General features: G+C 36.1%; 3 protein-coding genes across 4 annotated transcripts; all 3 read left to right on the forward strand.

Moving 5' to 3' along the window:
• The first annotated feature begins 652 nt into the window (after positions 1–652).
• LOC115970940 (disease resistance protein RPP2B-like) lies at positions 653–8,383 on the forward strand. 2 transcript variants are annotated; one of them, XM_031090579.1, is made up of 5 exons: positions 653–1,276; positions 5,507–6,607; positions 6,828–7,106; positions 7,206–7,950; positions 8,040–8,383. In XM_031090579.1, exons 4-5 carry the CDS (start codon positions 7,279–7,281, stop codon positions 8,376–8,378), a joined length of 1,011 nt encoding a protein of 336 aa, XP_030946439.1. In that variant the 5' UTR covers positions 653–1,276; positions 5,507–6,607; positions 6,828–7,106; positions 7,206–7,278; the 3' UTR covers positions 8,379–8,383. The 2 variants fall into 2 exon arrangements, with proteins under 2 accessions (XP_030946439.1, XP_030946438.1); XM_031090578.1 differs by having other exon boundaries at positions 6,831–7,106.
• LOC115970415 (TMV resistance protein N-like) lies at positions 831–6,302 on the forward strand. The gene is made up of 4 exons (XM_031090052.1): positions 831–1,097; positions 1,149–1,276; positions 2,119–2,460; positions 5,507–6,302. Exons 1-4 carry the CDS (start codon positions 831–833, stop codon positions 6,300–6,302), a joined length of 1,533 nt encoding a protein of 510 aa, XP_030945912.1.
• Positions 8,384–19,211: 10,828 nt separating the features above from the next.
• Positions 19,212–19,961, forward strand: LOC115970416. Its single transcript, XM_031090053.1, has one exon. It carries the CDS (start codon positions 19,212–19,214, stop codon positions 19,959–19,961), a length of 750 nt encoding a protein of 249 aa, XP_030945913.1.
• Positions 19,962–25,184: the final 5,223 nt, after the last annotated feature.

Below are 25,184 nucleotides of genomic sequence, written 5' to 3' on the forward strand. Positions count from 1 at the left end.
TCTCTATTAGGGGTGTGCAGAGACCCACCAAACCCGACCCAATCCAACCCAACCCGTCAGGTTGGGTCGGTTTTTAAGGCTTGGTAGGTTGGGTTAGGTTACAAAAAAAATTTTTATAATGGGTCGAGTTGGGTTCGGGTCATAAAATTACAAACCCGTCAAACCCAACTCGACCCACCCATATTTAATATATATTTAAAATATGTTATATATTTAATAATTTTTTTTTAAATCAGTTGTAGGACACTTATATATATATATATATATATATTTAATAATTAAAAAAAAAAAACCAACTGTAGAACAGCATTTCCTCGGTTCCTCATACTAATACTAATTTAATATATATATAAAATATATTATATAATTAATAAAATTTTTAAAATAACTAGTTCTTCCAATTAGTTCACACAAATTCTAATAAATTACTATTGTTGTTTAGTCATTAGGGTTGTTTGCCTTTAAAGAGTTACATTGATGCTAATCTTTAGGTTTTTTAATATATTTTATATTTTTTTCTATTCAATTTAATAATAATAATAAAAATTTGTCAAACTTATGGGTTCAACCTAACCCATATGAATTGGGTTTGACTTATATAATGAGTTGGATTGAATTGAATTTTTTTTTACCCTGAATTGGGTCAAAAAATTCCCTAAACCCGAACATCCACACCCCTACTCTTTGTTAACGGTAGACTGGGCATTGGCTCTTCCTTGGTTCATTTCCTTTTTCTCACTTTACCTTCAATTTCCTCGGGTGTGGAACGCGGTTCAAAAAGGACAACCCTATACCCCGCGCACTGGTCTCTAGTCAATTTTGCTGCTTTCATGGCTCAAAAAACCTGTTCATCATCATCTTCATCCATCCAAACGTGGAGTTGGGATGTCTTTGTTGCTCTATACCGGAATGGGATTCGCACCTTCAGAGATGACCGTGAGATAGAGACAGAAGAAGCTATCTGGACCGAGCTTGAGAAGGCAATCGTGACATCCAGGATTGATGTTATAGTGTTTTCGAGAAACTACGCTGCTTCAAGCAGGTGTCTCAAGGAGCTGGAAAAAATCATGGAATGCAGACGGAGCTTGAAGCAGATTGTACTACCAGTTTTCTACGATGTGGATCCGTCCAATGTGCAAAATCAGTAGGGGAGTTTGGAGAAGGTATTTGCCAGTCATGAGGAGCGATTCGGATTAGACAAGGTGCGGAGGTGGAGGGCTGCTTTGACTGAGGCTGCAAACTTGTGTGGGGAAGACTTGCAAGATGCTTCACATCGGTAATTCAATTTCTTGCACAATATAGATGTAGATGTAGATGTAGGACTTGCACTGGATTTTCTAGTTTCAGAAACATTAAAGAAGCATATTTTCTTATCTTATTAAGGTGGCTTGGAACCAATTTGCATATAAGACTTATTATTATTAGCATTCATACAGGTTTTAGATAGATTTGGACTACACCGTCTCTGTTTTCTATTTAAGCTATCTTGCTATTTAAATACTTGCTAAGTAAAATTCTTAGTTTACATTGTACTGGTAATGTTACATTTACATTATAGACTAAACAAATGTGTACAATGTTTTACACATTTATTTAGTCTACAATGTTACTGTAAACCTATAATTACCCCACTCATATTTCACATATATGACATATATGCAATTCTGCATCAATCAAACTCACTAGTATGAGTTGGAAGGTCTTTTCAACCCAATCCGACCTTGTGCAGTTGAAAAAATTCCCAACCCAATCCACGCTAGTTGTGTTGCATGGCAAAAAAATGGGGTATGGCCCTTCGGTTCAATTCACCTTGATTGGTACAAGCATCAAATGACGTTTTATGGTTGTTACTAGCTGTTTGGAGACAATTTCCTTCTTATTTTCTGTAAAATTATGTAGAACAGTGTTTTTTTTAATTTTATCAGTATATAAAATTAAATTTCTTTACTGAGATAGAGATGGGTTTTCTTTTGCATCTCTACTATTAAATTCTCCATTCTCATTAATGGAACTCCGTGTGATTTCTTTGAAAGCTCTAGAGATATAAGACAAGGTGATCCATTATCCCCTTTATTATTTGTCATTGTTATGAATGCTTTTAGTAAAATGTTGGATAAGGCAACGAGGGTTGGGCTCATGTCTGGTATTAGAGTGGGTCCCACAGGAAACTCTTTGCAGAGTCTTTGCTGATGATACCCTGGTCTTATGTGATGCTGATCTTGGTCAGATTTTGTTTCCCCGGCTGGTGCTGTTTTGGTTTGAAGTAGTTTCTGGGCTGAAAATTAATATGGTTAAGTCTGAATTGGTCCCTGTGGGTGTGGTTCCAAATATAGCAGATATGGTGGATGTGCTAGGGTGCAAGCAAGGCTCCTTGCTGGCGAAATATTTAGGTCTTCCATTGGGTGCTAATGTTAGAAATAGATCTATTTGGAATCCAATTATTGAGAAGATGGAGAGGAGGTTAGCAAGTTGGAAATGACTATATCTCTCAAAAGGTGGTAAAGTTACTCTTATTAAGAGTACTTTGTCCAATCTTCCAACTTATTTTCTCTCTCTTTTTCCTATCCCGGTGGAGGTTGCAAACCGTATGGAGCAACTTCAACGAAATTTTCTCTGGAGTAGTATAGGGGATGTTAAAAAAACTCACCTAGTGAAAAGGGCTACAGTTTGCACTCCTCTTCATTCTGGAGGTTTAGCTATTAGAAGTTTGAGAAGTTTTAATAAAGTTTTGTTTAGAAAATGGTTATGGAGATTTGGGAATGAGTGACAGGCCTTGTGGAGAAGAGTAATAGGGCAAAATATAATTGTGAAGGGGGAGGTTGGTGCTCTCTTCTTGGGAATTGGAATCCTTTTACAGTTTAATGTCTAGAATTTATGGAATTTCTTTGAAAGGAGTTGGGGACGATAAGATGTGTTGGAAACCTGCTATGGGAAGAGGTTTTGCTATTCGTTCTTATTACCAGGTGTTGACAAAAAGTTTTGATCAATCTTTCCCTTGGAAGACTGTGTGGAAGTCTAAGGTCCCCTCTAGAGTTGCTTCTTTTGTGTGGACTGCAACTTTGGGGAATATCTTGATTATTGATAATCTTAGGAAATGGTAGATTTTGATTTTGGATTGGTGTTGTATGTGTAAAAGAAATGGGGAATCAGTTGACCACCTCCTCATCCATTGCTCTATTGCTTTTGATTTATGGTCTATGGTGTTTACTTTGTTTGGCATTCATTGGGTTATGCTGAAAACAGTGGTGGAGCTATTGGCTTGTTGGCAAGGAAAGTTTGGGAGGTATCGGAATTCTGCTATTTGGATGGTTGTGCCCCATTGTTTGATGTGGTGCATTTGGCGGGAGAGGAATAACCGGCATTTTGAGGATTTAGAAAGATCAGTTTCAGATCTTAAACTCTTCTTCCTTAAGACTCTTCTGGATTGGGTTACAGTGTTAGGCTTTCGTTCTTTTTCTTCAGTCCATGGTTTCACGGACTTTTGTACTTTATGCACTTGATTTGTTTTTGTCCTTGATGTATACTTCCTATATACTAAGGTGACACCCTCTTCTTTTTTAATATATTTTTATTACTTATAAAAAAAAAAAAAAAGTAAAACAGAGTTTCTGTAGCAGACTCACTCAAGTGAGCCTTAACCTAGTTCAAGCAGGCTTTAATGACTCACTTGAGTATTTATCAGGTGAGCCTCAAATGGGTGTCTGCTCAATCCTACTTGTACTCTCTTATTTTCGCTTGACCTCCACTCAGTGCTTGCTCAAGCGGACTGGTCTCTGCTTGATATCAACTCGACACTCACTTGTGTGGACTTCACAAATTGCCAATTGGCACTTTAAGAGTATTGATACAGGCTCTCTTTGTGCCAATTAAATTTCTTGCACACAGGACTTGCTTGAGTAAGCTTCGAGTAAGCCACTAAAATTTTCACATTTCTTCTTTTTTGCGAAGCAAAATAAATTTGAAAGTATAATGTCTGTGGATTGTGGGGTAGTGCAAAATAAATCTGAAGAGAGAGAAAATAGGCTAGGAGGAAGAAGAAATAGTATGAAAAGGGATAAAAAAATTAAAAATGATAAAGAAAAAGAGACATCTGAAGAGAGGAAAAAAGAAAAAGGTTAAACAATGAATAAAAAGATTGTCTAAAGAAAATAGAGAAATGACAGAGTAACTGAGTAAGTAAGTTGGGGGTGTGTGTTTAAAAAGTGATTAGGTAAAATAGAAAATAGGATTTTTGGATAAAATTTGGGTGAGTTGGAGATGCTTTGAGAGAGAGAGAGAGAGAGAGATGTTGCAACAATATAATTTTTAAAAAAAAGAAAAAAAAAGAATGCCTCATCTACATTCGCTCTCCTTGCTCATAAAATCAATGTATCAACCTCAAAAATTGCTAGCTGTAAGCTAGCTTATTGAAGCGTATAAGACCAATCTTAGATTCATAAAACTATAATATATAAGATTTGACATGTATAAGGTTTTGTCATAACTTTAAGTGTTAGGGAATAAATCAAGAATAGGCATTGCATGATAGTGAATAGTAATGGAAGGATTTCTCTAGATATTAATGGAGGGCTTAGAGACATGGCTCAATTAGCAAGAAAGAAGAGAGTGAATATTTTATATTAATCTTAGTTACAATGAAATGGATAGAGTCAATTTCAAGGTTTCTTATAGGATAAAGTTTGTCTCCAAACTTGATTTGTAGCTATCTTTTCTAACCCATTACATGGCAATATATAAGACTATCTATGGTTATTCGTAAATAAGTCACATGCTCGTTAAAAAAGTCATGTGACTAAAACTACATATTGATGGTTTTTTCAATCACCACATCGTAGGTTGGAACAAGATAGCTCCAAACATTTGGAGCCCAACTTTTTCCTTTCTTATATCTAATAGTATGCATAGTGTTACATCATTTAAAAGTTTGATTAGTGTGATATAGATATTAAAAAACTTTGTATCATTGCAAAAAACTCCCAATCCAACAAGGTCTGAGAAAGGTAATTGGTAGACAACCTTACCACCAATTTTTAAAATAATGCAACACAATTATAATTTTAAATTTATAATATTTGATATAAACCATAAAATGGATCCATGTAAAATTAATAGTTCTAGCACTGCTAAGTTTCAACATTGTAATATGGTGGGCTCTTGGGAGCTAAGCTCATATGTCTAAAAGTACATTTTTTCTTTGTGCTAAAATTGGTGTTTGGAGGTTAGAGGAGGTGCTTAGGGGCTAACTAACAAACCAAGTGCATATATAATTCAATAGTTGCAAGAATGAGGATTTAAACCCTAGACCTCTCCATTGAAAACATAAGTGTTTGTTGCCATTTGCCACAAGACTCTTGTCACAAAATACACACACACTAGCATTGATACTAGTGGCTGCTATTCCTGAAGTAGTCTTATTCATTATCATCTTGGTATTTGTTTTTGTCTTTCATTATTCGTTCACCATATTAAATTATTCACTTACTTCTATCTTTATTGTGAATGGCAGTTTTGAGTCAACATTTATGGAGGAAATTATTAAAGATATTTTCAATAAACTAGATCTGGCATACTTCAGGGTTGCAACCTACCCAGTTGGGATTGAGTCTCGACTGCAAGGTCTCGACAGGCTGTTAAGCAGGGATTCAGGTGATGTTTGCATGGTCGGCATTTTGGGCATTGGTGGCATGGGGAAAACAACAATGGCCAAAGCTATCTATAACCTACTTCACAGTGAATTCGAAGAAAGTTGCTTTCTTGGAGATGTAAGAGAAACTGCTAAGCAACCAGATGGTCTGATAAAATTACAGAAGAAAATTCTCTCCAGTGTCCAAGTAAATGATGGTAGAAAAATAAGTCATGTTGATCAAGGAACTATGGTAATAAAAGAGAGAGTATGGTCTAAAAGGGTTCTTCTTGTTCTAGATGATGTGGATCATCAGGAACAATTGGACAAATTAGCTGTAAGGCGTAATTATTTTCAACCAGGAAGTAGAATTATCATTACAATGAGAAATGAGTCTTTGCTAAATTTGTTTGAGGTGGATGAGAGATATATGCCACCAAAATTGAATCACCATGAGTCACTTCTGCTCTTCAGTTGGCATGCCTTTAGAAAAGACCAACCTAATGAAGATTTTGAAGAGCTTTCAAAGGAAGTAGTAGGTTATGCCGAAAGGCTTCCATTGGCACTTGAAGTTTTGGGTTCTCTTTTGTCAGACAAGAAAAAATCTGAATGGGAAAGTGCATTGCAGAGATTAAAAGTAACAATTCCCTGTAAAATCCAAGAAAAACTTAAAGAGTAAGTTTTGATTCACTAAGTGATGAGCAGCAAGAGTTATTCCTAAACATTGCATTTTTCTTTGATGGAATGGACAAAAATTATACAATTGAAATACTCAAAGATTCTAATTTATTCCCTGAAATTGAAGTGGCAGTTTTGGTTAATCGATGTCTTGTAACAATTGATAACTCGAACAAGCTGAGAATGCACAACTTGTTAAGAGACATGGGTAGGGAAATTATCTGTAGAGAATCTCGAAAAGAACCTGGAAAACATAGCCAACTATGTATTTAGGAGGATGTGCTTGATATCCTGAAAGAAAACATGGTAAGAGCCTGAAATTCAGTGTTAGTTAATAACTAAGAAAATGTTTGATTCATAAGCATGCATATTCAGCATAACTCCGCTAATGGAACCAGACACATACCCCCCTCCCCTCCTTTCTTTTTTTAAACCAGGTTTTCATCCCTGTTAGTGTTATTTATTATTATGCTTGTATATTGCAATTTCCAAAAAATACAATTAGTCACAGATTGCTCTCTCTTAGCAGGGAACAGAAGCAGTTGAAGGCATCGTCCTAAATTTGCATAGGTCAAATGAGGAGCAAGTGAATTCAGAAACTTTTGCTAAAATGAATAGACTAAGAGTGCTCCAATTGAATTACATGGGCCTCAGTGGGAGCTTTCACTGTCCTTCCAAGAGTCTAAGATGGCTACAGTGTTATGGATTACCTCTGAGATCCTTGCCATCTGACTTATATATGGAGAATCTAGTTGTCATTGATATGCCTCATAGTAGGCTGAAAGAAATTTGGAAGGGAGCCAAGGTATAATAATTTAATGACATCAGTGGTTTAATTCTTTTCTGTTCTAAATTTATCATAAACAGCAAAAATAATTCCATACTTTTCTTTTTTGAGGAGCAGATTCTGAAGAAGTTGAAGTTCCTTAATCTCAGTCATTCCTGTCACCTAAAGAGAACCCCCAAACTTTGCAGGAATGACTAGTCTTGAAGAGCTGTTGCTTAATGATTGTACAAGTTTAGTTGAAGTTCACCAGTCTATTGAATTTCTCCAAAAACTAGTTGTCTTGGATCTTAACAACTGTTCAAAACTTAGGAATCTTCCGCCTGGTATTTGCAAATTGAAATCTCTAAAATATCTTACTGTCTCAGGCTACTCAAAGCTAGATATGGTGCTGGACTCTGAAGGATCACCATCAAAATCATGGTATTCACTCTTCTCATCTTGGGCAGATCCATTACGAAGTCCAGCTTCCATAAGTTCACTGATCTCTTTACAAGATTTTAGTTCCATAAGAAAATTATTTCTACAGGAATCCAACTTGGCTCATCTTCCAGATGACCTAGGGTGTCTAGTCTCATTGGTAGGTTTAAATCTAAGTGGAAACAATTTTTCTAGCATACCAGCTAGCATCAGTCTCCTGGCTAAACTCAAGTATCTTAATTTGAATCGATGTAGAAGACTTCAATCAATTCCTGAGCTTCCAATAAGTTTGGAAGCCTTGTATGCAAACAATTGCAAATCCTTGAAGAGGCTATCAATTGGATCGGAGTGTCCAAGTTCACCAGAGTTGAGATTTTTAAACTGCTCCAAACAATTCAAGAACAATTTTGCTTGTGATCTCAAGAAGAGCATCCTCCATTACAAGGTCTGTCTCTGTCTCTATCTCTCTCTCTCTCTCTCTCTCTCTGATGGAATCAGGTTTTAGACCTTGTAACTCATGATATAATATGTCAGGAACTGTCTACACTTGGTGATTTCAATGTTTTCCTTCATGGGGCAGACGATGTTCCTGACTTATTCAATTGCCAACATAGTGGATCAGTTTTGTCTTTTGTCGTGCCCCCACTAGAGAATCAGAAGCTCCGAGGGTGCTTTTTATGTGTTTCGTTTGCAAGTCTCAATTGTGATATTCATGGATTCTCTGTTGTCTGTGAATTGAGTAATATTACCAAGAACCTTGAGGGGCGCTATCATGAAATGAATCCACTTGTAATAACCGGTGAAGATTTCATGTGGTTCAATTATATTCCACTACCTTATTTGGATTTTCAGTTGGAAGTTGGGGATGTCTAGGAGTGTTGGAGCAACATTTATAAAAACAAGTTTGCTTGCTTCAAATATTCTAGTCCGCAGACCATGGCTACAGTATCAAGCGAACACATTAGCCAAAAGGACAAGAAATATGACGAGAGAGAGAGAGAGAGAGAGAGAGAGAGAAGATATAAAGATAACCTAGAAAATTGTCCAAGAATTGCAGGGATTAAACCCCTGTATTTCAAGGAAGGTCAATGTTGATGCCTGTACCCAAGTCTGACAAACCCAAAAATACAATCATTTTAAGATAGGAAGCAATAACAAAAATATTTTGCATAACTACAAAATTAAAAAGCAGAAGAATTTGCCTTTATTTTATCGATAGGGTGCTTTAAAGCACAAGAAAGTGCACAAAAAAACTCTGAAATGGAAGTGCCCAACAAGATAAACATTATAATAAGTGCTTTAAGAAAAATTATACTGTATCAAAAAAAGAAAAATTATACAAAAGCTGTAAAGCTTAGAAATGAAAGAGAGTTTTAAGTTTTAAAAGATGCCCTTACTTCTATTGGGGTCATTGCACCAGGTATGTACAAAACTTCACCACATTGGGCATCAACCATAATGTCCTGACAGCCAATGAGCACGTTTAGAGTAAACAGAAGGGGTATTAATGATGGCTCCTAACAGGTTTTTTTAGGATTTAATTCAAGACAGAAAGTTACAAGAATCTATAAGAGCGCTAAAAAGGAAAAAGAAAGAACTAATGGATTATGATCCCAAACTGAATGAGACTGCAGAATTTAAAACGCATACTTTTACCATTGCAGATCAAGATATATACAACAAACTAACTGCTATTATTATATTCAACATGATTTTTACATTAGACATTAGACACTCTGGTAGACATTCTGATGGATGCTTTCTCTTCTCTCTTGCCTCTTCAGAGTTACAAGGACTCAATTTATAGACTACAAAGCTTAGAGACAATGTACATTATGCTTTCCAAAAGATAGTTGGGGCCTAAGTCATGAATTGACAAGTGGTGAAGTGGGTAGGGGCGTAGCTGGAGATTGATCTTCTTCTGGATAGACTTCTGCAAAGGCAATAAATGTGCCAGTCAGGATAAGGTTCACATACATCAGGACGTTTCTAGGACCATTTTTTTTTTTTTTTTTTTGTTTAAGTTTTAAAGCTGTTTAGTCTCATCCATCTCTTCCTTGGAACCATTCTTTGTCCACATCAACATCAACATCTAGATCATGGTTATGGTAATAGGGGTCATCATAACCAAAGAGAGGATTGGGCATTTCCCAATGATCTTTATGTGGCCACTGTTGTCTACAAACTTCTAGATCAGTTGGTGTTATTTCAGATAAGATTCCCTTATTAAGGGATTCTGTCATTGTGGGGGCATGGTGACAAGATACCCAAGAGGTGTCCATGTGTGCATGGAGGGTGTCGTCTGGGTTAGTGACCCAATGCATCTCTGCTAGGTGGAAGACTCCTTCTACTCGGATATCATTTTTGGAATTGATCTTAGCAATTAAACATCCCAAAGTAATCTTGTGACCAAATCTTGGGTGTTCTGTGATGGGATACTTTTTCCAATCTCCACCATGAGCATCATTGTTCAGAATTTCAAATAAGAATTTTTGAAAATATCTATTTCCACGAGGAAAAATATATCTGTAAAACTCTAGTTCAAAATGAAGACACAAATAATACTCATTGAGTAAATACCACAAGTAAAGGTAATGTATGACTATCCAGTTGGTTACCCAAAAAAGCAAAAGGGGTTTTCCATGGTTGGTCTATATTAGGATGAATGGCAAGGAAGAGTCTTTGGTGGTCTTTAAGGTAATTATATAGGGCTCTAATGATTCTTTCGGATCTGGCTTCAAGGGTCAAGGTCTTTATTTGGTCTTTTATTTCTGGGGGAAGGTTTTCTATCATATTAAAGATATCATTAGGGACTACAAAGAAAGAGCCTGAGGATGAGGATGGATCTATAATAGGATATACACATAGGGGTGGAGGGATAATTATGGTGTTAATAGTCGGAAGTTTTCTAGAGAGGTAATCAGTGATCAGGTTATCTTTTCTTTTGATGTGCTTGACTTAAAAAGACCATTGTGAAAACCAATTTGACCATCTGAATAACTGAGGATGTGAAAGCATTTTTCTTTTGAATTGAAGCATTTTTGGAAAAGAGGACATGTCCATTTCTACTAGAAAATTATGCCCAAGGAGGTGGAACTGGAATTTTTCAATTCCATGTTTTACTTGATATTTTCATAGTGCCAACCTGCAGCATACTTGATATTTTCACAATTGAGAAAACTCTTGCAAAACAATCCTACGTAGACATATTTGGAACCTTTCTATGACTTCTCTAATTTGCATATGGAACGGTAAAAACATTCAAAGTCCATTTTGAGATAGTTTTGGCTAGCCTCCTAGCAGATATGACCTATCCAAATTGACAGATAGTAAAATAAAAAATGGGCTCTCTATTTATATCTATCTATGGCATGACAGACAATTCTCAACAGAAACCTATCCACATGCATCCAAAACCAGATTGTGCATTTATAATTGCTTCTACTTAAATTTATATCTAATATGCCAAAAGATAGTATTAAAAAGGGGCCATTCATTATGGCATTCTGTCAGATAACTTGTAAGTAAGCTAATCAATTCATCGTGAATCATTATAAATCAAGCTCACATCTTCATATAACATCCAACCAATGAGAAACACTAGTCTAATGTCCTTCCAAACCAAAAAAGATTTTGTGTCCATAGATCATGCACAGATAACTGTCCACAAGTTGAATTTGTCAAGCAAAGTCAATTCGAACATAACTGAAAAATCAATAAATTCAAGATGAGCTAGAAAGATAATTACTCCTAAGATCGTAGTAGGATGCTCTTGCAATGTATTGCTTACTTTGTATTGTTGTATAATCTATTTGCTCATTTCTTTACCATGGAAACTGCAATATATATGTCCATGCTCTCTTACTTTTGGTGAAACTCTTAAAGAAATTTTAGATCCACTTCTATTTACTTATACAGTTTTGCTAGAATATTGGAGCCTCTAAATTGATAGTGAACTAAACTCTAAATTGAAGTCAAATATAAAGTTATAAACTGAAAGCTCGAAATGTGTGAAAACACAAGAGCTTGTTTAGACCCCCAATTCAAATTACGACTTGATTGATTTTACACTAACTTAATACTAAGTGCGGAATAGTGTAAACGCAAGCAAACAAACAAGAGAGCTACTCTACTTCATAATTAAAGCAACACAGTAGTAAAATGAAATAAACAAGAGCAGGGAAGAGAGATGCAAACACAGATAACACCGAGACGTGTTATCGAAGAGGAAACCAAAGAATTCGACGAAAAACCTCTCCGCCGCCCTCTAAGCGGAAATCAATCCACTAGATAATCAGTTGGGATACATGGGTAAGCAAAAGACCCTCCAAGCCTAATCTACCCTCTGTACCTAAGCCCTCCAAGTTCCTACTCCAACAAGGCTTCTCGGAACTGTGTCTTGTCTAGCTTTCCGGATCCCGTAACAAGCTCCATGTTGCATCTGCCATCTTTGGCTTCTTCCAATGCTTCCCAACAGCACCAAAACCTCACTGGACACTCTCAAAGGGTGTAGTAAGTATTTGGGCTATTGACCTCTCAATGGTATGGAAATGGAGAGGTAGGAGATGAGGAAATTCCACAAACAACTGTGTAGCGAATTGTAAGTAAAACAATTTCTAACTCTCAAGTATTTTAGCTAGGGTTTTCTTTCAGAAGCTCTCTTTTACATTTGTGGGTAATGTGGGTATAAATAGTGTAGGCATAGAAAGTGTGTATCAGACTGGACAAGCTGGCAGAACAGAATGTCTCGCGGGTGTCTTGCGGGAAGGCCTTACCTGCGAGACACAACTGTCTCCATCTGGCCTGACTCTTCACATTCTAGTCATGTGCAAGGCACATGCTTCCTTTAGCGGGATGCTTAGTCGCGATATACCCGCGAAAACTCTTCAGTCTTCAATAACTTGAGTCTTCACACTCTCTCTCACTATCACACAACCCTTACAATAAATTCTCACAACAAATACAAGGTACAAAAGATTGAATAAAATTACAATCAAATTTGGCACGGAATAAAAGCCAACAAAATACAAATTTGTAAATCACAACTTTACAATCTCCCCCTTTGGCTATTCCGTGACAAAACCCCTAACAACAGACTCTAGACTTAAAAGTGAGTTTGAGAACAATGGCAAAACTCACTCACACCTAATCTAGAAACTGTGAAGCACTTGCAATTTATACCTGTAACCTGAAACACTCGCACATAAACAAAACTTTCATTAAACTTATGACAAGTTGAACACAAGGTATGAACAAGAGCAAGCATAGTGTGATCAAGTATGTAAACAATAGATATCATGCAAACAAACACTTGATCAAATAAGGGCAGTCATTAAAGAATGACTCCAATGAACATATAACAAGTAAATGTTCATCCGGACATATACAACAAAACAATCACTTATGATTACTTGCATGTCCAATCACACAACCAATGCAACATACACGAAGTATATGCATCTAGGAACAATCCTACTAAGGGCACAAGTGTGAAGTACTCAAGACATTTTAGCAATATCTAAAAGTACAAAGAGAATGCTACACAAGCATTAAGAAAGTCACAAACTTTTAAATAGCTAAGAATAATTATGAACTATGAACAAAGCAAACATAGTTAATACAGCACAAAACTCTTTCTCTCTTTCTCCCCCATCATATCACTCCCCTTATCATGAATCTTAGGAGTTGTGATGAACTTGGAACATATATATTTGTAACCTGAAACACTTGCACAAAACACATTAGACCCTCAAGGTAAAGCAAGTAGTAAAAGGACAAGAGTAATGTAACAAGTAAATTGCGATCAAGTAAACATAATGTGAAACATATGAGCAACTTGATCATACACCAAAACAGTCATATAAAAATGACTACATAACAAAGCAAATGATCATCCGAACAAACATAAGGATGTATGCATGTTCAACACATAAACACGATGCTATGAGAGCAATAAAGCATAGAAGACAAAGCACCATAAAACACTGAGAAAACAAGCATAAGGTAAAGTAAGGTTATCTCATAAAAGAATGTCTTCTCCCCCTTGATATATGCATCTCCCCTATGGATTTCACCCCCTACAAATGTGCACAAGGTAGAATTTCTCCTCCTAAGAATGTGCGCATGAGTCATAAAAACTTCTCCCCCTTTTCGTCACGAATAGACAAATGAATAAAAAGGAAGGAGGGAAAGAAAATAAGATACGAGCAAGGGTGAAAGATGATGCATGAGAGATGCAAGATGAATGAGAAAATGAAGCTCAAACATAAGACAAAAACATCAAAAAAATGCTACAAAGCATAAAGTAAACATGACATGCTAAGGATGATGGAACATGATATAAACCTTGACATGACAAAGACACAAGAACATGTTAAGTGCTAAAAGGTCTAAAAAGACTTGACTAGCATGAGAGAAGTACAAAACATGTCAAGTGTTAGAGTGTGTGCAGCAAGGTGCATCTAGTGTGCATGTGAGATGCATGACCAATGTATGAATAAGCACTCACGGGGCAAAGTGCATAAAACACACCACCAATGATCAAAACATGATAGACATGAATAATTATAGTGATCCCCAAAGTTTGGTACTCATCGGAGACCAAATCAACAACAAAATGCCATTTGGGCATTTGATCGAACACTTAGAGTGCACACACTACACATGTATGTTAAACAATGCATGAACATATGAAAAACTTACCTAAATACATGTTATTTTTGCCACAAGGGGCCAACATCCAAAGTAAATCATCATTTAAAACAAAGCCCAATCAAAAAGATTGACAAAAAATAAGTTTTCCAACTCCCATTTGAGAAAATCCCAACTATGAATATAAAACCCCCAAAAACATAATCTAAGAATCAAAATCAATGAAAAGAGTTAAAGATTACCTTAGAGATGTTAATGGAATGAAAAACACTTAAATTTAGTTGGGTTTTGATGTAGAACATTAAAACAGAGGTTTGGGAGAAAATGGGAGACATTTAAAACAAATGACCCACAAAATAACCTTTAAAAAGCTAATCTAGAAATTTTCGCTAGTATCTCGCTGGTTAGCTTCCCACGAAAATTTCACTGGTATCTCGCTGGTATTTTGCGGGTAAGCCTTACTCGCGAAACAACCGCGAAACAGTCGCGAAACTCTCTGTGTAAAGCTGAAAAAACTTGAGAATTGGACCATTTGACTCCCAGCTAAGCTTACACGTGAAATGGGTCACGAAAACACCCAAAAAAACATGTTTTTCACACAAAAACAATTTGAAAAACTTTGAAAAACATGAGTGATACAAATCACTTCAAAAAGCAAACAAAAAGAACAAAAATCTTTTTGGTTTGATCCACATATGGTTCAGCACACACACATCACATTTGAACATGTACAACCACACAAATGAAATAGGCATTCATTGAACATTAAACTTGTGTGTTGTGTGTGTGGATCAAGTGTGGAATAGTCCTTAGACTAGAGTGAAGTTTCAATGATCAATTCAATCAAGTCATACACAACTGATACGAAATCAAGTAGTCTATCTCAATTATAGAAATGAGCATATATGACCTCCCACAAGAGAATGATTACAAAAATTAGAAGCTTTTCATTTGGCTTCTGCATAATTTATGACATTTGATCCTTTTTGGATAATACATCTCTTTTTGAGATCGGTGCTTGAAATTTTTGATATTTCAACATTATGATTTAGCCTTTGACTTTTTTAGCACCATACATTTCAATTTTAAATGTCGCTTTCCCTTTTTCCTAGTCAAATACTAGTATGTGTGATAGGCTTTTGCAACTCATAATCTCTTTTTCATTTTGAGATTTACATTTGGTGAGCTCTATTTGCAAAAAAAAACATAAAAATAAAAGTGAGAATAAATAAAGGCACAAGTCTATGCAAGTATCAAGACAAACAAGATTATTGACCAATCATTCATAATAAGCTTGAAGATTTATTTACAACAATCACACCTAGATTTCAAGATTTCCCCCACAAAGATATATGTGCATACATAACAAGCTAAGCTCGTAAATTCACTACGCCATTAGTATGAAGGTACTAGGCCAAACTCACATGTGCAAAGTGCTCAAACATATACGATCAAACTTTTTGAATTTTTCACGTTTTATGTGGTTTTTGGATTTTTACACACACAAAACGAAAGCAATAAAGTAAGATCAAAAACAAAAACAATGCATACAAATAAATGCAAGATGAACAAAAATGCATGAAGATATGACAATCAATGCATGAAGGGTCCTACAAAGATCGAAAGAATTAGATCAAAAACCAAAAGAGCATAAGCTCAACCATAGGAACCCTTCCTCATCCAAACGGAATGATTGTTTGGAATGAGTATCTCATGAGAAGTGAGACGAGGGTTGGAAGAATGAGAACCAGAGATGCACATAAACAAGGAGGTAAGAGCATTAACCACTTTCTTCAACAACTTATCATTTTCCATCCAATCCGGTTTAGCTTTCAAAGCACAACTTCCAAAAAGCTCAAATTTCTCTTTTCTTTTGATTCTCTTAAGAGCTTGAAACTTAGACCAATGAGGTCTTAGAAACCAAAGGCACCACAATGGTGACAAACAATATGTTTAGGTCCACTAGACTTTTTGGGAAGGGATCTAACAACAAAGGTTTGTTCTCTCTTTAACTTGGGGCATTGAGGTCTTATGTGACTGATCACACTGCAATGGTGGCAAGTAGGAACAAACTTAGATCCACTCAATTCCCTAGAATAGGACCTAAATAGAGGCTTAGGCTTAAGAGTCTTTCTCTCCACTTTTTGATTTCTTTTATGTGGAGGAACACCGATTTGTCCTTTGAGGTAGAACACACAATAGGCACAAAATCGGGTACCACAACATGATTGCAACATATATTTTCTTCCATTTTAGCAACAGATTCAGCAATCAAACACTTGGCATGCATCTTAAGAGATTCATTTTGAGATTTAAGATCATCAACAAGTTTGTTAGAAAAAACAAGTTTAGCATCCAAGTCCCTATTCAAACATTCAAACTCTTTCAGCTTTTCAAGAGAAATTTCAGCAAGATTCTTATATTTCTCAACCAATTTGTTGGATTCATTGAGCTTAGCAATCAAATCATCATTTTCACCAAATAACTTGCTCAAATCTTTATGAAACTTCTTAGCCTTTTTCTTGAAGAGTTTGATGTTAGGAATATCAATAACACTCAAAGATTCATGTAACATGTCATCACAATCATGAGGATTAACACTCATAGAGGCATTTTCACAAACACATGGCATGTTACAATCAACAATATCCATAGAAGCATACAAAGTATTATCCATGGCAAATAAACACAAGGGGTCAAGGATCACACTTAGGTATTTAAACCACAACAAGTGTACCCGCTCTGATACCAATTGAAAGCTCGAAATGTGTGAAAACACAAGAGCTTGTTTAGACCCCCAATTCAAATTATGGCTTGATTGATTTTACACTAACTTAATACTAAGTGCGGAATAGTGTAAACGCAAGCAAACAAACAAGAGAGCTACTCTACTTCATAATTAAAGCAACATAGCAGTAAAAATGAAATAAATAAGAGTAGGGAAGAGAGATACAAACACAGATAACACCGAGATGTGTTATCAAAGAGGAAACCGAAGAACTCGGCAAAAAACCTCTCCGCCGCCCTCCAAGTGGAAATCGATCCACTAGACAATTAGTTGGGATACATGGGTAAGCAAGAGACCCTCCAAGCCTAATCTACCCTCTGTACCTAAGCCCTCCAAGTTCCTACTCCAACAAGGCTTCTCGGAACCGTGTCTTGTCTAGCTCTCCAGATCCCGCAACAAGCTCCATGTTGCATCTGCCATCTTTAGCTTCTTCCAATGCTTCCCAGCAGCACCAAAACCTCACTAGACACTCTCAAAGGTTGTGGTAAGTGTTTAGGCTATTGACCTCTCAATAGTTTGGAAATGGAGAGGTAGGAGATGAGGAAATTCCACAAACAAATGTGTAGAGAATTTTTGGTAAAACAATTTCTAACTCTCAAGTGTTTTAGCTAGGGTTTTCTCTCAAAATATCTCTTTTACATTTGTGGGTAATGTGGGTATAAATAGTGTAGGCACAAAAAGTGTGTATCAGATTAGACAGGCTGGCAGAACAGAATGTCTCGCGGGTGTCTCGCGGGAAGGCCTTACCCGCAAGATACTCACGAGACACAGCTGTCTCCATCTAGCCTGACTCTTCGCATTCCAGTCATGTGCAAGGCACATGCTTCCTTTCGCGGGATGCTTAGTCGTGATATACCCGCGAAAACTCTTCAGTCTTCAATAACTTGAGTTTTCACACTCTCTCTCACTATCACACAACCCTTACAATAAATTCTCACAACAAATACAGGGTACAAAAGATTGAATAAAATTACAATCAAATTTGGCACGGAATAAAAGCCAACAAAATACAAATTTGTAAATCACAACTTTACATAAACTAGAGCCGATTCAACCGAATTTTTATTCTAGTTGGTTAGACCAGCTAATAGGTTTGTTTCACTTTCATATTTTTTTTATTTAACAGTTTCATTTCTAAAACAACTTTGTCCAATTTTTCACCAACAAAAAAAAAAAATACACACTGACTCACATGGTACCTCACTTGGGCCCACCACAACACAAAAGAAAAAGGGAATGTGTTTTTTAGGTGAAAATACAGTGTCCTCAGACTTATTGTTTCTAAAAGGAGAGCTTCTTAGCGTCCATTTGGGTAACACATTTTGCAGCGTTAGGCACTGTTCGCATATTTTAAGCGTGGGATCCACAGAATTGTTGCAAACAAATGAAGAAAAACATAGACCCACCGCACAGTGTGAACAGTGTTTTGTCATTTAAAAAATATTTTGCTACAGTATTTTCAGCAATAAGTTTTCAGTTTTCAGCAAAATAAGCGGCATCCAAACAGACCCTTAGGGATTAAGAAAATCTACTGGAATTTGGTATACTAGCAAAGCAAACTTGCACTTGAACACCAATTAATGCTAGCGATGCTTACTTACAGGGGAAGATGATTAATGTCAAGACTCTTGCAGTTTTGGCATTGATTTTGGATGGAAGTAGTATAATTGATATATAAACTAGAAATTAATTCACTTTTAGGAAACTAAGTTAGGGGGCTTAACAACCCTCGAAAGCGAGAAGTGTGTAGGAATCTTCTTAAGGAATGGAAATGCAATATTGTCTGTTTCCAGGAAACTAAGTTATCTTTTATAGACATTGTTGTTGTTTGGAGTCTCTGGGATAGTCCTTTTACTGACTAGGCGGTTTTGGATGTGGTTCAAACAGCAATTGGGGTTTTATTGGTTTGGGATAAGAGGGTTTTTGAAAAAGTTGACGTTGTTGTGGGACAATTTTCTGTTAGTGTTTTTTTGAAGGGGGTTGCGGATGGTTTTTTATGGACCTGTACAGGAGTTTATGCCCCTAATGATGATAAACAACGGGCATCTTTATGGGCAGAGTTGGCACATGCGCATGCAAGGTGGAACATGGCATGGTGTTTAACAGGTGATTCCAACATTATTAGATATCCAAGTGAGAGACTTGGCTGTGATTCTTTCAGCCCAACTATGTTTGCTTTTTCCGATTTTATTGAGAACAATTATCTTATCGATTTACCCTTAGAGGGGGCTTCTTTTACCTAGTTTAGGGAATCTGAGACACATTTTATGTCTAGAGTTGATTGGGCTTTGGTTTCTTTGGATTGGGAGGATCATTTTGGGAATGTATCTCAAAGGGTGCTTCTCTGGATTATTTATGATCATTGTCCACTCTTGTTGGAAGCTGGTGGTTTTCGTAGGGGACATTATGCTTTTAAATTTGAGAATATGTGGTTGAAAGCCGAGGGTTTTGTTGAGAGAGTTCAGCAATGGTGGAATGGGTACTGTTTTGTGGGGTCTCCAAGTTTCATTTTAGCCCAGAATCTAAAGGCTCTTAAAGGTGATCTTAAGAAGTGGAATAGGGAGGAGTTTGGTGACTGGGCTTTTAGTAAAAAAGTTTGTTGTCTGAATTACTGGAGCTGGATGCTATTTCAGAGGTACGGGAGCTTTCGATTGAGGAACAGGCCTCGTTGTACACAAATTAGATGGGATATTGAGTATTTAGCTTCCTTGGAGGAGATTTTTTGGAGACAAAAATCTCGAGTTTTGTTTGTGAAGGAGGGGGACAACAATACTCGCTTCTTTCACAGATTAGCAAATTCCCATAGAAGAGCTAATCAGATTAACAATATTGAGGTGGATGGGGTTGTATATGAGGATGAGATGGAGGTGCATTCTCAGGTGGTTCAATTCTACCAAGTTTTGTATCAGGAGACTAAGATGCAGTGCCCATCTATGGATGGGTTGGATTTTTCTTGTATAGGGGAAGAAGAGAGATTGTCTTTAGTGAGGGCTTTCTCTAAGGAGGAAGTCATCTAGGTTTTGAAGGAAATGAAGGGGGATAAAGCACCTAGTCTAGATGGTTTCACTATGGCTTTTTTCCATAAATGTTGGAGTGTTGTGGAAAAGGATGTATGGCTTTTTTTGAACATTTTCATTGTCATTCTATGTTTGAAAGGTTTATGAATGCCTCTTTTCTTTCTTTAATTCCTAAGAAGAGTAATGCTTTTAATATTAAAGATTTTAGACCCATTAGTTTGGTAAGCAGTATGTATAAACTATTATCTAAGGTTTTGGCTAATAGATTGAGGGCGGTATTGGACAATCTCATCTTTGAGTCTCAAAATTCCTTTATTGGTGGAAGGCAAATTTTGGATTCAATGCTCGCTACTAATGAATGCCTAAATAGCAAGTTGAAGAGTCATTTACTAGGTGTGGTTTGCAAGCTTGATATTGAAAAAGCCTACGATCATGTTAATTGGGATGCTTTGTTCTATCTTTTGGATATGATGAGTTTTGGGGTGAAATGGAGTGGGTAGATAACGGCTTGTGTGACTTCAGTTTGGCTTTCAGTTCTAGTGAATGGTTCCCTTGAAGGTTTCTTTGGAAGATCTCGAGGTTTGAGACAAGGTGATCATTTATCCCTTCTCCTCTTCCTTTTGATTATGGAGGTCTTAAGCGTGGTTTTCAGATCCGGACCATTCAATGAACCGTAAAAGAAAAAGGTTCAAGGTTTTCAGGGTTAGACCGAGGTCAAACCGTGATGACGTCATAATTAATTTAATAATTATTTAAATATAAATAAATATATTAAATTAGTATAAATAGAAAATTTAACTAAAATAATCCAATTAAATATAAATATCTATATTTCAAATGTATATTTTCATATCATAACTTTTACAAGACAAATAAGAAATATCAAATCCTAAACAAATTTAAATATAATATCTATTAATTTATTTATATATTGATTAGTTAAACTTGTAATAATAATAATAATAATAAATATCAAATCCTAAGCAAATTTAAATATAAATTATATAATATCTATTAATTTATTTATATATTGATTAGTTAAACTTGTAATAATAATAATAATAATAATAATAATAATAATAATAATAATAATATTATTATTATTATTATTATTATTATTATTATTATTATTATTATTATTATTATTATTATATAAGAATTAGAAAGACACTCAAATAAAATAAAATAAAATATTTAAATTATTTAATAATTTTAAATTGAAATAATTATTTAATAATTATTATATACTTAACTGTAAATATTAATTAAAATTAGAGTAATAATAGTACCATAACATTTTATACAAATTTTGCCACAATATGCCACGTGACGAGATGTGAGTGGTAAAGATGTAGACCCATAATTTTTTTTTCATTACTCAAACTTTTCCATGTGTTAAATTAAAGCAAAAAATTGTGTAAAATATTGAGATACTACATTACTCTTAAAAAAACTTAAAATATTTAATACACCTATCAATGCATGTCATATCATGTTGGGCAACTGAAAAAAAAGATCTAAACCTAATGGCTGAAATTTTTTTGTTTCTATTAAAAAATTAAAACCTTTCATCATTTCCAATGTTAGCCACGAGAGGGACTTAGTGCATCCATAGTAGGTGTACCATATGCCAAATTTTTGGCATTTGACACACCAAACCCCAAAATCTAAGCCTTATGAGGTGTGTCATATGCCAAAAATTTTGGCACACCACTACAATACCGTCTCAAATATGAGACGATACGAACAACAATGGTAAAATTAAATATTATTATTTTATTGCACTTTTCTCTCTCCTCTTCCACAGATATCTCTATCTCCGTCTTCTCTCTCTGTCACTCTCAAACTCTATCTCATTTCTTCTCTCTCTATCACTCTTTATCTCTTCCCTCTCCTCCCTGCTCAAGAAAGTTGCTCAAGATCACTCTCCAGTCCTCGCCACCAATCTCGCCGCCTCACTTTCTAGTCCTTGTCGCCGATCTTGCCAATCCTCGCCGCTGATCTCGCCGCCTCATTCTCCACAACTCGCTGCCGATCTCACCGCCTCATTCTCTAGCCCTCGCCACCGACATCCACAGCCCTCACCGCTGACCTTTAGATCTCTCTTAATCAGGTTGTGGGTGTGAGATTTGGGATGGGTTTTGATGTGGGTTTTGGGTCGGCGTTTTGGATCGGCGTTGTGTGGGTTGTGGGTCGAGGTTTTGGGTCAGTTGGGTTGGGGTTTTAGGCCAATCGTTCATTGAGTTTGGGTCGACGTTTTATTCTCTGGTTTGTTGGTTGGTTGAATTTTTTTTTTCCCTCTTTTGTTGAGATTTTTGGATTTGGAATTTGTTGGAGGTTTTTCTGGTTGTGTTTTTTTTTTTTTTTTTTTTTTTTTTTTTTTTTTTTTTTTTTTTTTTTTAAGGTGGCATTGGTGGATGTAGATTTGTGTTGGTGGTGGCTGTCGGTGTTGTTGCGGCAATGGATATTGGTGGCTGGTGGTTGTGCCGTTGATGTTGTTGTTGTTGTTGATGATAATGGGGAGGAGATAATATATTATTTTAATGTGTAGTAAATATTATTTTAATGTATAGAATTGAATGATAAAACATCTGATGAATGAGATATTGTAAAATGATGTGGTAAAATAATAAAGTAGGCTTTTGGTGTGTCAAAATAGCATTTTTTATGAAACAGCTGATGGTGATGCTCTTAGAGTTAGGAATTCAAAAGGAGTAAAAAAGTAACAAAAGTCTAAAGGAAGAAAGAGAAACACATAGTTCAATGAAAAAGAGGAAATTACAGAGCTCCATCAACGGAAAAAAGAAAGAGAAGAAGAAAAAAAAGAAGAAGAAGAAGAAGAAGAAGAAGAAGAAGAAGATGCAGCAGCAGAAGATGAAGGCGTGATCAGCAACTGTGTTGGCAACCTGCTGGCTGCTGCTTCAACTAGGCGCAGACCCTGCTTCGTTGTGTTCTTCTCTTTTTTCCTTTTTTCTTTTTTTTTTAGGAACCTATCTTCTTCTTCTTTGGTTCTTTTTTTTCCCTTACAAATCCCTTTGTTCAAGATCTGAAATTATCGGATCTCCTTCTGATCTTTGTTCTTCTTCGTGTTCTTTCATTTCTTTTTCTTTTTTTCTAGATCTGATCATAACTTCTTACCGGTGTATTGGCCAAAATTCACAGGAAAAGCTGAAACAAAAAGAAATTGTCCGAACCTCAAAAACTAATCACGATTCTCAGAACCATACGATCCGACCACGGTTTGCACGGGTCCTCACTTTTTTCCCATAGAGCGGTTCTTGAAGCTAAAAAAACCACAAAACTAAGAGGTTCACGGTTTTTCTAGTCGGACCGTACGGTCCAGTCTGGGTTTCAAAACCATGGTCTTAAGTAGGATTCTAAGAAAAATTGAGGAATATGGTCTGATTCATGGTTTTCATGTGGGACCAGTGAACTTTGTTGGTGTGCACATTTCTCATTTGATGTTTGTAGACGACACTATTTTATTTTGTGATGCTTCTAAGGTTCAGTTTCTATCTATAAGGTTGGTCTTATCGTGTTTTCAAGCTTTATAGGTTTGAAGGTTAATACAGGGAAAAGTGAGATTGTCCCTATTGGGGAGGTGAATAATCTAGATGCTTTGGCTAATATCTTAGTTGCAGGGTGGGCAATTTGCCTATGAAATACTTGGGGATGCCACTTGGTACATCGTTCAAGACAGTTTCTATTTGGAATCCCATTTTGGAGAAGATGGAGAAGAAATTATTAGGATGGAAACGCCTTTATTTATCCAAGGGTGGTAGGCTCACTTTATTGAAGAGCACTCTTTCTAGCCTTCCTACTTATTTTTTATCGTTATTTACTATTCCTATAGTTATGGCTGCTAGGCTAGAGAGAATCCAAAGAAACTTTTTATAGGGATCGTCTGAAGGGAGTTTCAAATACCATTTGGTGGAGTGGGATAAGGTGTGCTCACGTATTGAAATGGGAGATTTGGGGATAAGAAATGTGTGTCCTTTAATCAAGCTTTATTAAGGAAGTGGTTGTAGAGATACGGGCATGACGTTACTCTTCTTTGGTGGAGGGTTATATCCACTAAATATGGGGAAGGTCAAGGGGATTGGAGTACTAAAATTTGTAGGAGAACTCATGGGTTTAGTTTATGGCCTAGTATTAATGAAGGGTGGGAAAGCTTTTAAAATAATTTTCCTTTGTTGTGGGTGATGGTACCCAAATTCATTTCTGGCATGATAGATGGGTTAGGGTTGATCCCCTTAAAATCCTCTACCCTGAGTTATATGTGATTTCAGCTAATAAGGAAGTTTGTATTTCTAATGTTGTGAGTCATCAAGAGGGGGATAGTGTTAGATTTTGAAACCTGAGATTTTATAGGGATTTTGAAGATTGGGAACTTGCTGCTTCTTTTTCTCTTCTTGGTTTTATTCAAGCTCATCTTCACATGGAGTAGGCAACGATTCTTTGTGTTGGGGTCTTAATGGAAATGGTAAGTTTGATACCCATTCCTTTTACAATGAGTTAAGGGCGACTCCCAACTCTATCTTCCCTTGGAAGAGCATTTGGAAAGCAAAGATTCCCAAAAATGTGGCTTTTTTCCCATGGACAGCTGCTCATAATCGCATTCTTACATTGGATAATCTCATGCTTAGAGGTCGCCCTTTGGCAAATTGGTTTTGTATGTGCCGGTGCAATGGGGAATCTATGGATCATCTCCTTATTCACTGTCATGTGGCGAATTATTTATTGGGTTTTTATGCTTCAGGCTTTCGGTATTCAGTGGGTCTTGCCTAGCTCTGTGGCGGAATTATTATTTTGTTGGAATCATTAGCTTGAGAAACATTATTTAGATATTTTGAATTTAATTCTAGGATGTTTGATGCGGACTGTATGGATGGAGCATAATCGTCGGTCCTTTGAAGATTTTGAGAAGTCTTTGGTTGAGTTAATAGTGTGCCAGAGAAGTCTTTTTGATTGGTCTCGGTACTAGGGTTTTACAGAATGCTCTTCTATTGTTCAGTTTTTTTCTTCTCTTAGCTTAGTCTCTTGATTCTTTTCTGCTGTGTTCTGTTTTGTGATTTGTTGTGTTCATTCTCATGAACACATTGTATATTTCTTTTTCATTTTTCGTCAATAATAATTCTTCTATTACCTATCGAAAAAAAAAAAAAAAAAAAAATCACTTTCATAGCTAGATATGAGTTTAAACTGAATTAGGATTGCTGGCTC

The sequence above is a fragment of the Quercus lobata genome, chromosome 12 (assembly GCF_001633185.2).
Source record: "Quercus lobata isolate SW786 chromosome 12, ValleyOak3.0 Primary Assembly, whole genome shotgun sequence".
Lineage (NCBI taxonomy): Eukaryota > Viridiplantae > Streptophyta > Magnoliopsida > Fagales > Fagaceae > Quercus > Quercus lobata.